Source organism: Pimephales promelas, chromosome 16 (genome assembly GCF_988280905.1).
Source record: "Pimephales promelas chromosome 16, fPimPro1.hap1.1, whole genome shotgun sequence".
Classification (NCBI taxonomy): Eukaryota; Metazoa; Chordata; class Actinopteri; order Cypriniformes; family Leuciscidae; genus Pimephales; species Pimephales promelas.
The window spans coordinates 22,945,641-22,958,796 of record NC_142784.1 but is presented as its reverse complement, the minus strand read 5'-3'; the positions used below and the strand labels follow the sequence as shown (position 1 = coordinate 22,958,796).

At 38.4% G+C, this 13,156-nt stretch overlaps 2 protein-coding genes across 3 annotated transcripts in view; both read right to left on the bottom strand.

Moving 5' to 3' along the window:
* Positions 1–2,549: 2,549 nt before the first annotated feature.
* On the bottom strand, positions 2,550–6,027 carry c1qtnf5 (C1q and TNF related 5). Its single transcript, XM_039670413.2, has 3 exons — positions 5,877–6,027; positions 4,023–4,256; positions 2,550–3,433 (listed from the first exon to the last, which is right to left on the bottom strand). The coding sequence occupies exons 2-3, from the start codon at positions 4,246–4,248 to the stop codon at positions 2,913–2,915; spliced, it is 747 nt and encodes a 248-aa protein (XP_039526347.1). The 5' UTR covers positions 4,249–4,256; positions 5,877–6,027; the 3' UTR covers positions 2,550–2,912.
* A 1,068-nt stretch (positions 6,028–7,095) lies between these two features.
* Positions 7,096–13,156, bottom strand: part of kmt2a (lysine (K)-specific methyltransferase 2A) — a 32,819-nt gene continuing 26,758 nt past the window's right edge. For both annotated transcript variants that reach the window (XM_039670515.2, XM_039670514.2), the window contains exons 28-35: positions 13,029–13,111; positions 12,779–12,946; positions 12,573–12,647; positions 12,310–12,484; positions 12,074–12,181; positions 11,912–11,995; positions 11,686–11,815; positions 7,096–11,583 (exon numbers count right to left, since the gene is read on the bottom strand). In XM_039670515.2, coding sequence (XP_039526449.2) covers positions 11,308–11,583; positions 11,686–11,815; positions 11,912–11,995; positions 12,074–12,181; positions 12,310–12,484; positions 12,573–12,647; positions 12,779–12,946; positions 13,029–13,111 — 1,099 coding nt within the window. In that variant the 3' untranslated portion in view covers positions 7,096–11,307. The remainder of the gene's footprint in view (positions 11,584–11,685; positions 11,816–11,911; positions 11,996–12,073; positions 12,182–12,309; positions 12,485–12,572; positions 12,648–12,778; positions 12,947–13,028; positions 13,112–13,156) is intronic.

The window sequence follows — 13,156 nt, the reverse complement described above, 5'->3', positions numbered from 1 at the left end:
TCGGATACTCATTTCATGTCTGTTATCTGTAACTGCATACTTGAGAACAGTGCTTTAAAAATAACCAAAAGCTTAGGAAGAGAGGCACCATAATGCATTTAACACAGTGTTAACTTCCTATTTATACAGATAAAAGAGGATTTACTAGTTTGTTGATTGATTTATCAATTTGAGTCCAGCTACAAGTTTATATTTTCTCTCTGTAATGGTCTACACTCTGACTCGACTTCCTCTATGACAAATTAATTAGAGCACTTCTTGTATATCAACCAAGTCTAGGACAGCTAGAATAGACTCAGTTCAGTAGGTCATCCAATTCACAGTGTATAATTCAGTGTCTGGCCCTGGGTCCACTGAACAAATGTGGACATGCTTGAGTTTATTTGACAAGCAAGAAGTCCTGCCTCTGGGTCAATGGGAACGTTTCTGTCTCTGAGGAAGGAAACTGGGAAAAACACCAGTTCCTCACACCCACACAGAGACTTCCACTGCACAGGGGACTTCCATTACATCTATCCTTCATTATACATAATGAAATTCCACAAGGATTTGTCTAAAAAGGGCAACTATTGAATTAATGGAAAGTAACTTGTGAAAACACGTTTTTTTGTTTTGTTTTTTTGTTACTATCACTTTTGTCCTAGACCATTCTTTGCTAATTCTTGTTTTTGAATGCTAGCCTAATAGTTGCTACATTAGTCTGGCTATGATGATGAATGGACGCCCCCTGCTGTTCTTAGACCGAAGTACACAACAAAAATATGAATGAATGGAAATTTAACGGACAGTGTCGCTGTTCTCCGAGAAGCCAAATAGTACATCTTAAGTAAATATTACGAAAAATAAGACACTATCCTTATTGTCTATGTATCCAACAACAGCGACGACACCTGCAAAAAAAAAAAAAAGTTCTAGAGCGATCGAGGCAGACTATCTGGAAGGATAATGAAACGACGCCCGTGCTGATATTAACAAAAAAATTAAAAAATGATGAGATGAAAGCAACAGACCTGTACAGATTATTTAATAATGGAGATTTTATGATGTTGTTTGGAAACCAAAAACAAAGAATTACAGTAAGTTAACTTTAACCTGAAAACAGTTGTTATTTTACGTGTTTTGGACATGTAGGCTGCCATGGTAGTTTCTATAAATAACATGATATATATATATATATATATATATATATATATATATATATATATATATATAGTTTACGACAGCATCAGTCGTAAATGATATAGGCCTAGTGTTGTGATATGATAAAAGTATTTGGGAGTTTGATTCAGACACCCTTCTGAGCTTGTTGCTGTATGGTTGCAGTGCTCTGCTAACAGCAGTGAAGGGGCAGGCCATGACCTAATGGAAATTAACTGCACAAAGGGAGGATACAAATGTACCTCTCATTCTTCTCAATGTTACTGCACAAACATTCTGTGTAAGACTCTGCCAGCAGCCTGGGGAAAATTGGAACTAGTACTTATCTTAAAACAAAACATTCAGAAAAGCAGGAGAGAAGAATTAGAGAAAGAAAGAAATAGACAAAGGAGAGAAAGCTAGCTATATGTTTAGACAATGGTCTTGTCTGTGTTTTGCAAATGCAAAGTTAAAGCTTTGTCTGTAAAATGATGAGGCTTGATTACATAATGTCTGTGACTCAGCACAGTGAGGCAATACCAAACACAAATCATGGATTTTGGCCTTTTACAGTTTGTATAAATCCACACAATCAGCTGGAAATTGTTGCATGGGGAATTCGTTTGCACAAATTACAAATCATGTGGATTCCTATTGAAATGACTAAATTTGCCATACAACAGTAAATGTGATCGCACCTTTACTTAGAATCACTTCCAACCTAAGCAGCTTTGTATTGGTCAAAACTAGTAAATTAGATTAGACACGTCAGAATTAGTGTTCAAAGTTTAACCAACTTAAATCCAGGGGCGTTTACTGGGGCAGAGGCCCCTCATCAAAATTTGTTTTGAAAATTGCACAGATTCGTATTGTGATGACTGCATTTTGCTTGTGGAATGTTAAGGTACAAAGGTAAATGCGTCTTCACCTATGGTGTAATATACTCAAACACTAGAGATACGGTATAACATTTTACGACTCCATAAAAGATAATAGGAAATTTCACAAGAATGGAGACTGGAGTTTCAACAAATCATTCTTGGGGCCGGATAATTTCAATAAATCATGTGATTTAGTTAAAAATGATTTGTTCTTGAATACGATGTAAAGTAGTAGATAATTTTATGATGCCTTTGCATCCTCCATTATTACATTGTAATTATAATGAAAAAGAGTAACCTGTACGGTCCTCAAAAATTCTCCATTTGCGTTTCACAAAAGGGACAGTCATAAAGAGTGAATAAATAATTACAGCATTTCCCAATAAAGGCGCTCTATTGCTTTAAATGCACCCTGAAACATGAAACCGCGGCTCTCCGTTTCCCGGCAGTAGAAATGGCTTTTCCTTGTACCATTTACTGACAAATTGGGTAATTATGGGTGTCATATTTCATTGAAGTCATATACCAGAGAAGTGTTGGAAAAGTATTTATTGTGCTTTTTCACAAAATATAGACTGCCACCAGAATAAACATTTTGTGAGAAAACAGTAGACGGTTTTCTTTAAAAAATTTGATTCCATGTTTCCAATGAAGTAATATGGTTCATTTGTGAATTTCCTACTTTGCATGGCAACCCACCAGTCGTTTTATTCTGTATGACTAAATGTGCTTATAACTGAATATTCTGTGCAGTGCTGATCATATCTGATTATATTGAAATGATTACAAATGAAGGCCAATCAAAGGCCTTTGTCTGATCCGTGACAGTGCTTTTCCACTTTTATGAAATTGGCATGTGACAAACAAGTTAGTTATTTATTGCTTCTATTAAATCTATGCAAAAACAGCAGAGTTTTTCCAGTCGGAGTACACTAGGAAACCAGTGAAAGTGCTGTCTGTCTTTGGGCTGGAGTAAAAGCCATTGTACTCGCCCAGGGCCATCTGCACCCACACCTGATCTCCTGGAATCAAGTGCACTAATGTTCCTCCAGACAGCGAGGCTGGTTTGGACCAGTTCCCGAAGATCTGAAAGTAGGAGGCCACGGTGTTTCCGTTCTTTATGAGGTCAAACTGCAAGCTGGAGCGGTAGACTGTGGCATGAACGGCGATGTAGTAAACGCCCGGCACTCTGCACGTGAATCTTCCGGTCTCGGGATTGTAATCGCCCTGCTCGTTCAGAACCACTTTGTCGAAGCGAACCGCATCCCCCGCCACCAATGGAGTCGTGCGGGCCTCAGACAGTTTGGCACTAAAAGCTGATTTGGGGGCCACCGCACACTCGCCCGGGGTTCCTCGCTCACCCTTTTCCCCTGGATCCCCTCGGTCTCCCGTGAAGCCCCTCGCGCCTGGCTGACCTGTCATAAGCATCATGGGATTTTTAAGTTTTACTATTGACATTCAATAGAGTTCTGCAGGTATTTTTGTAGGCCAAAATAAGGAAATGAGTTTGCATTTTAGCACTTCTGTTTTTTTTTTTTTAAATGGGTTTTTGGTTAAATGCCTGAAATAAGGTCTGTAGATAAAAAAAAGCTCAAGATATTTTTATGCTTTATTCTACAACATAAAACACATCAGTAATACCCCCTTGTGTTTTTCTTATAGCTTTTACGCGTCTTTTTACGGTTGTTGACGAGTGGCCATTTTGGACTACAGAGGTTATTGGGGACATTGACGTCATCACAGCAAACAGGTTAACTCATCTATTTACTAATCCGCTTTAACAGCCTCATTGTGTATATAATCATGCTATTGCAAACAATTCTAAATCAAAATTTAAAGATAAAAAAAGGTCACAGAGCTAATTTTCTGCAAAAATCGTGTGTTTTTTTGTGGAGGGAACCAGGGCGATGCTACTCTTTGAGTTGGCCTACAAAAATGTGTCATTACTGCAGCACATGGGTGTAGGTGGTGAGAAAAACACCATTGAGGTTGGTATTTTTGTACCTGGTTCTCCGCTCTCTCCTCTTTCTCCTTTCTCTCCTGGTTGGGCGTCACGGCCGTCTCGTCCATCCCTGCCGGGCTGACCGGGGCTGCCGTGCAACCCAGGGGACCCTGGGATACCGGGGCTTCCTGTGCACAAACTAGGGATCTTGTTGTCTTCAACTGAGTTAGACCAATGTACTGCAATAACAAGCAGCAATGTAAGAGGCCATGTCTGCAGAGATGTCATCGCTCACTCTGTGGAGAAAAGAACAAAATGGAAGAAAAAACTTAGTCTCATAATCTTGTTTCAAGATGATTTCAGCATCACTCAGACTGAAAATGGTATGAAGTCTGCACATAATGTGAAAAGCAGTGAAGCACCAGTCAGAGTGTTGCATTATCTCACCTCTTGGTCAATAGGGTGAGCATGCCAAGGGAAAGTTTATAGAACATAATAATTACTAAAGCACAAGCTCAACTGTGTAAGTGTAAAAGCAGATAAAGAAGACTTAGAAATATAGCCTAGGAATTCATATCTTATAGCCTACATTGACTGGAAATGGGGAGTATGAATAATAAAAAAGGTACTTTAACCTGGACAAGTCATTTGGATCACTATTATGTGGTGGGGTTTTTTTTTCTTTAAATCATTTTGTAGCCTGACAGCCCCAGTCCCGATTTCACTTTCATTGATACTGAAAAGAGTATGGGTTTGGAGCAACATGAAGGTCAGTAAATGATGACAGTTTTCCTTTATGGGTGAGCTATCCCTTTAATAACTCTCTGTCAGCTGTTTTCCATCTACAGTACTGAGGGGTTAAACCTGATGTTTGTAGTTAGCTGGTGAATAGCAAAAATGCAGTATGTACTAATCACTATAATAAATGTTACTGTCTACCATCTCTCATTGATGAGGTGCTGAAGCCAGTCAATATAATCAGGCTGCAACACACAGTCTCTACAGCAGGAAGTATTCATGGGCTTGTCAGCTCTCGTAATCCTGTCTGGAACTAACCATTTCCAAGATTTTATGTCTTTGCGTAAATCAGCAGGTTTCTATTCAAGTCTACTGTCTGTCAAACAGCTGTTTCTTATGAAATACGAGAAACTGCTGATGATTCACACTGAGAAACAACCAGACCACCAAAGCATTCTTCAAAAATTCTGCAGAATCAGTTAAAGCACTGGGATCTTTAATTTAAGAGAAACATCTGTCCTAGGACATCTGGACAGTTATCACTCGGGACTGTGTTTATGTATTTTGGGTCTAAATGCTGTGCGCAGCTCAATCCGTGAGTCATGTTTGGACATAAGAGAAATGACTGCCAAAGAGGGCAGAACAAATACTGTAATTCCAATGTCAACTGGATGGTCTGATTTCCAAACAATGGATCACTCGCTCTCATATGCATCACATTTTTTTTTTTTTTTTATGCATCGACTTAAACATTGAGGTACAATCCTACAATATCAGTGCAACATTTACAATACATTACAAATTGAGCTTTGTGGTGAAATATGGGATGAATCAGTTCTTTATCTTGAAACTGAAGTGGGTCTACACTGGCTCTCATGATAAAAATGACCAAACTGAGATCAGGAATGAGTTGTTACAAAAACAAAAGTTACATAAGAGACTGGAACATTTTTCCATTTAAAGACTCAGCAGTGCTATTTCATAGTAAAGATCATTATTAGTAGTCAAAGTGAAATAATAATAGTTGTATCTGCGTCAAAGTGTCTAAAGTGTAGACTGTCAAGGGAAAAAAATATTTGCCAATAAAATCAAAACCAAAATCAGTTGCCGTAACACATGAAAGCAGCCATTATGACAAGACCTATTTCACTATTATGTAAAAAAAATAAATAACTCACCATTTACGTTTTTTGAAGCTCCACTGGATTGACGGTCTTGAGCAGGCAAAGGAGAAACGAGCAGTGGAACTCCTCTTTTCTTTGCCGTCCAAGGCGTCTGGGAAAAAAAAAATCTGCACTCCTAGCCTTTAGAGGAAATGGGAAGCTATTGGAAGCCAATTAGAAATGGAGAGGCTGGGAGATGGAGAGGGAGAAAGAGGGATCATCCAAGGGACAGAGACTAAATGTTTGTAGCTTGTCCAACTTTAAAAGCATAAACATTATCCGATACAGTAGAGCCTTAAAGATGGGGTCTTGGGCGCCAACGAACAGTCTGGCGAGACCCTTTTGTATTCAATTAGTGTGTGGTTTACAAAGGAAGGATGCCAGTTTATTGTGGCGAATTTGCGAGAAATAAACCGTTCAAGGATTACAGCCCTGTGGTCAAGTGGGAGATTAAACTATACTTGCTTTAAAAACACAAAGCATATTTTCAAGACAATATAGATGATTATGTGACACGACCATTTTATGTAAACAAATGCTCTGGATTCATTGTTGCCACATCAAGAGACGGAAAAAACCCATACCTTTTGCATTTGAATTTTTTTTTTAAATGAGCAGTGAAAATCTGCAGGCATGAATGAAGGCTGGGAGATATGCTGATGTGGGTGGCTGTTCAGACACATGGTTCTAGTTACTTTTGTAGCTTTATTTAGAGGGCAAAGCTTCCCCATTAGGGGTATCCAGGCCTGTCTAGAACACTTATCCAGCCTTGTAATTCTCATTAGGTCTAATGCTTCAAACTACTTCAGAGAGACTGCTAGTGGCTCCTTATTGTCTACAAGGTTTCATTGGGCCGGGTTCTTCATTATGAACAGCTGGATGGATTAGACCCCATTTTCTGATCTCTTGGTGTGAATGGTTTCAATAAAGTGCCACATTTAAAAAACTTTTTTTTCTTAAAGCATAATAATTTGGTCTTTTTAACCCTAAAAACTAAAGAGCACATTATCAAAAACATTTTCTCCATGTAAAATCGGAAAATCAGCTGAATACCTTCGAAAACGGTAAAACCCAACTGTTTAACTCGGGGGGAGTGGTAAAATGAGCCTATTTACAAAAAAAAAGTCGAGTATCCCTTTAAAAGTGTACCATGTCACTTGATGTCCAATGGGTCTTTATGCAAGACATGGGAACTAGTAAAAATTATGAAATGGTTAAACAATAAGATATCCAGTTTGAGTAAACAAGACATGTTTATTATTTAAACTATCACTTAAATAAAAAAAGTGCATAGAAAATAAACATGATTAGAAACTTTCCTTTTTACAGTTGTTATGTACAATTTTTTTCCTCATACATTCATCCTTAAGTAGTTTGTGGTTGAATATTTTAGATTAACAAATTTTCCTTCATTTTTCTGAAAAAAGGTAAAACACTGATGGGGCAACTTGGAGAAAAAAAAAAGAAGAAATAAAAACCTTAAAACTGTCAGTATCAACATCAACATGATATCTCGAAACTACGGGGAAAGGAAGTATTGGTAAGACGATGAAAAACTTGCGTTTTCCAAGAGGAACAAATTCAAATCTCTCCTTCTCAAGACCTCTCGGACTCTCTAAAGTACCTCAGACGGTCTGCAACTTATTTCTGTACAAAGTGAACCAAGTTAAAATTCCAAAAACAGGGACCTGCTTTCAGAAGGAGCTTTACCTCAGAGTACATCTAGAGATGCTAGCAGAAATAAATAAACAGAATGGTCACCATTACTCATTACAGAACATCACATAAGAAAAAGTACAACTTAAGATCCAATAGGAGAGAGAGGTATAGGTGACATGGCTGGGTTTAGGAAAGGACATTTTTTTTTCCCTAATGTCCACAAACTGTTAGAAAATGTACAGAGTAAAATAAAGCCAACTACACCATCAAAAGCAAACAAAATATCAATGCTTAAAAAGTTTACAACCACATTTTACATTAACTTGTTTCATAATATAAATACCGGTCCTTTTCAAAAAAAAAAAAAAAAAAAAAAAAACCTGCAATGCTCCATTGAGGGAACATACAGAGACACAGGAAAACTGGTACTTGATCTTGATATTGATATTAAAATGATGCACAATAGTTACTCTAAAGTTTATCTGTAACACAAAACCATTACAGATTATACACTGAACATTGCAATTAACCATTATGAAGCTGCTGTTTGCTACTGTAACTAAGTTTGTCTGTCCATTCCGTATATTGTGTAGATATTGAAATACAAGTTACTATTCATACACGTTTAGTTTTTATATATATATATTCATGTATATTGTGTATATATATATGTACTGTTGATTATAATTACAGGACAAGGTGTGGTACCACTTGCGTGGCGTGGAAGAGTAAAGTCCAGGAAAAACGACAAGAGCGCTTCTGCTTCTGAAACACTGACCGGTCACTGTCACACCGGTTTTATGGAGCATCTGAAGTTGTATTGATGTCTGTGCAGGAGTCTATTACAAAGCCCTTAGGATTAGTAACTGCATTACAAAAAAAATAGATTAATAAAATAAAAATCTTATTTCATTAGACTGAGCAATAGTTTCTGTAGAACCCTGCAAAGATTGCCATTGCTGTATAGGTCCACCTATTTTATGAAATAAAAAGCTGTCCCGTATCTTCCCAGTCTTTCATGTTGGAAAATGAAAGAAAAATATTACAAAGAAAGAGTAAACAAAATTCTACAATACATTCAAAAACGGCCTAACTGCAGAGTTCAGCACGTCCCTGTTCCACAGGGGTGCCAGGGCAAGAGGAAAAGTTGGGCAAGACCCCCAAGAATCCCTGAAAAAGATGGCTAAAACACAAATTCTGATAAATACAAACACGTATACAAATATGAGGCAGCAGCCAACAAATGCTCAATGTGAGGCAACGTACAGAACTCTGATCTTCAGTGCCTTAGTCAAAAATGAAATTCTGGGAAAGTCAAGATTATTGCAGCCTAGGTACAGTGAGGGCTGTAAGGAGGGGGTCTGCAGTGGCCGAGGAAAAAGCAACAATTTTATTAGAGTTAAACTTACGAGGCAAAAAAAAAAAAAACTGGCCTTGAAAGTGGCTTTTTAAGGAAGCCACGGTTGTACACAGCAGCTTCGTCTAGAGGCATGTACAGATCCCAAGCCATTCTGCAATACACACATACTCGTGCTACAACATCCCAACGATCCCTAAAAGCATCGTAACTTTACATGAAATGTATAATAAGAGTCAAATGTCAAGTTGAATCTGTTTATGCCCTAGTTAAAATAGCTTAAAGCATTACTCCACAATCTGGAGATCCTCAGCTGACTGTCCAATCGAATTCAACCACCAGAGAAATTTACAGAGAAGGCACCAAACTCTTGATCTGAAAAACGGAAGAACAATCCACAGAACATCCACTAAAAAATAACAAAGCCACATCTGTGTCGGCCTTATTCAAATAGGGGTCAAACGAAACTCGAGCCCTGAAAAGAGCACAGACTGAGACAGGTGTTGGTGGCGTCTACATTTAAAAGAAAAAAAGATGATACGAGCAAATAATGTGCATTGACTGAATGGCTGGCTGGAGCGTCCATGCAGTGCCAAGGCAACATGTGTTGAAGAAGACTGGGAAGAAGACTGATCTTCAGTGCACAAGACCGTGAGGAAACAAGAGCCCTCCGCCCTCTCCTCCTCCATATAGTGCTTTACAAGTAGTTTAAATGGGATAGCCTCTGTGGCAATTCCTTGCTTTACACCAATCTCTAAGAAAATATTTTGATATAACAAAATATATGGAATAAACTTTGGGACTTGTCAGTAGCTAGAATGCTAGAGAAGGATTTCATGCATTTTTATTTTTAGACATTTTCTCCAAGTTTTGAAAATGCAAAGAGGGCCTTTTAGGGGAAGAAGGGCTGTTCTTGCATTCAATTTTAAGGCTGGCATTAAGAAAGGAGAGTCATATCAAACCGATCTGCACTTTGAAAAGCTCACTAAACCTAAACTCACATTTGACTGGCCGTGCTTGACTTGGGTTCACAACGAGAGCCTCTGGTGGACCGCACTCTGTGGGAACAGTAACTGCTTCAGTCTTTGGAATAGAAAGAAACATTCGGGCTACAAAAAAATAAAATCCAACTCAAAAATATTTTAGAAGACAGCACTAGAAAAATGTCTGGACAAAGCATTAGTGTTGTAAATCTATTATTTCCTACAAAAATGTTGATAAAATAAATAATGTTTTATTAAAAATATAAATACCATTGTTAAGTGCCATTTACCAATGAGTGCTTTTTTAGTCATTTGTATAGAAAAATATACATATTCACATACGGTATTTAACGAATTATATTTCTGTCAGTGACAAGACAGAACAAAAATAGTCAAGTTTTAAATTACCTCATAAAACAACAACAACAACAACAACAAAAACAATCACACAGAACTACGGGCCTAGGGAGGGAAATAAAAAATAGATATGGTAATAGCGTTTGGACTGAGCTAAAACCAATTAAATCTACAAGGTTTCACAAGAAGCCTTAGATCATGCAAATTAGAAAATTTTTGCAATACATTATGATTAAGCTACTTTCTCTCTAAATTACTATAAAAATGTCTAGTAAATAAAAGAATGTCATTCCCCCCAGACCTCAGAAATAGCTCTGGTCCATTGGCTGTCAGTCCACCAGGATCTCAACCCAGCAAGCCCCTACAGATCCCAAGCTCCTTGCTGGCCTACTCTTCATAGATCAACCACTGATTAAAAGAACATACAATCTTGTCTTTCTAATGACCATTATTCCAGAGACCACTGCTCCCCCTAGTGTTTCCCCTCATCATCTCTCCTCTGAGATAATATTTACAGTCTTTCAGACAGAGAATCAGGCCCAGCTTGTCAAGGATGACCATGGATGCTCTGAAAGGCTTCAATGTACATTCAAAAAGGGAAAGATGTCTAAACAGGTCAGGCTAAAAAAGGATTATGTATTGTCAATCTAAAAACATTAAATCTGTCCCTTCCAAAATTGCACTTTGGTGTTGAATGGACCTATGCGGCATTTTTTCAGTAATTTGTCGCACTCAATAAGTAAGGGCAGGCCAGACTTGACTTACAAATTTAAAACTGTTCACAATATCCTTCCTCGAAAAAACAAAATGGTCAAATAAAAGATCATATACAAAAGTTAAGAATAAGGGGGCACTGATTTCTTAAATCGGGCATTAATAAAGGGGACATAAGGGCAATCTTCACCATTGTGACTCTGTTCAATTGTCTTTTCTTAAAACGAAACAACTTAAGAGGCACAATACCATTAACCTTCTGATAACCTGAGCCTGCTTCATAGAAAATAAAACAAATAATTTAAAAATGTCTCTTCCCTGGCATTACACAGCCTTGATAGCATTTCACAGATGGTATTAGCTTGTGAGTTCGCTTTCAATTGAGGAATTTGCGACACGTCTTTGCCCCGCAGTTGCAAGGCAGCTTATTGCCTGGTTCTTCAATGGGGAACTTGTAATCGTATGTGAGCTCCTCTCCTTTATAGATTTTGCGCATGGCAAAAATGACAATGTGCTTCTGACCGTCAACATTGACCACGCGGGAGTAGCAGTTGGGCTCGCAGGAGTGGTTAATGAAACGGGCTGCACTGCCGTGCATGGTGGCATCCACCACCTCGTAGTCATCGATACGAAACATGTAGCAGCCAATGCCCTGTGAAAAATGAAGAAACACAGAAAGAAAGAAAAAAGTTGTGCAGTTGTGCGTTTTAAATGCATTGCACTAATAGATTACTAATAAGTATTAGTTTTCTACCTTGCCATCATAGTACTTCTCCCGGTTGTCAGTGAGGACAGAGCGAATGACATCACCAGAATACTCAATGACCATCTCTCCAGTGTCAATGTTCTTCTTGCAGAACAGACCTCTGCCGTGTATGGCTGATCTGTAAACAATACATAGCGATTAATAAGTATGCAACACAGATGCATGCTTGTTTTCAATTCAACCAATTTTTAGTTTGAATGGAAAGTGTATATACCTGTAGACACCCACAGCTTCTCTGGATGCTTTCTTCAAGTGCTTGAACCTCAGAGGCAGTGGCAAGTCCATGCTGGTGGCCCGTCTGTGAAAACACCAGGTGTTTTAATGCTTTAATCCATAACTGAACAAAGGTTAGAACAGGGTCAGTAAGGCGACTCACCGTGCAGACTTCTGCTGCATCTCCTCCTCATCTTCCTCCTGGGGGTTGTACACAGGAGGCTGACGGTGTTTGGAAGCCAGGAAATTAAACATGTCCAGAACTGATCGCCTAAAATCATGAATTCAAGCAGATGAAAGTCAGTTAGTGTTTAAAAGACTCAACATTCACAACAGTCCTTTGCAGAATTACTTGTTACCCTTTTCGATTGTGCAAAGGCTTAAGATTCTCAGGGATACCTGTGGTACACCTCAGCACGGGCAGATCCATGAGGGTTGACAGGAGGATCTTCTGGCTCCTCAGGTTTATGGAAGCGGAACCTGTAGTTTCGGCAATGCCTAGCTCCATACAACTGCTCCAGTAAAAACACTACAGCATCGTGAACAACACCCAGCATCTTTAACCCATTCACTCCTGAAAAACAAGATGCGCTTGCCAAATTAACAATCAGAAAATCAAAATATGTATAATATTTACAATAAATGGTCTATTATGTTTTTACCATCAAATGAAAGTGCCTTGAGTCTAGCATTGGACCGGGCTTCTTGCACTTTATCTGTTAGGGACTTCCAGGCCTCTGAAACAAAGGATTTTAAAACATGAAATTAATTTTAAAGAAGACTGATTGTAATTATCAAACAGATGAACATTAAAATCCATATCGGGTCTAAACTTCGCATTACACATCATTATCTAGGTCTTACTTACCCTCAATACTTTCACAGCGAATTTGAAATCCATCATCACTGCAGATTTCAAATATGAGCCCTTTCTTGGGCTTGTAGTCCAGAGAGGAGTCTCTCCCACTGTCCCTTTGATCAGGTGTTTCCACAGAGAATGCATTAGATCCTTTGCCATCACCCTTACTAGGTAGTCCTGCAAAAAAATGTGACAAAAATATCACATCTGTAACCACTGCAACATTTAACAGAGAGCTAGACAAAGACTTTTTACACACCTGCAGTCTTTGGTTTCTCATTATGTGTGTCCATGGTTTTATGTTTAAGAGCAGAGGAATCAGCTGACATAGTGGCAGAGTCACTGTGAAAGGAAAAAATGCAAAGAGTTTCGCAAAGTCAGGCAAAG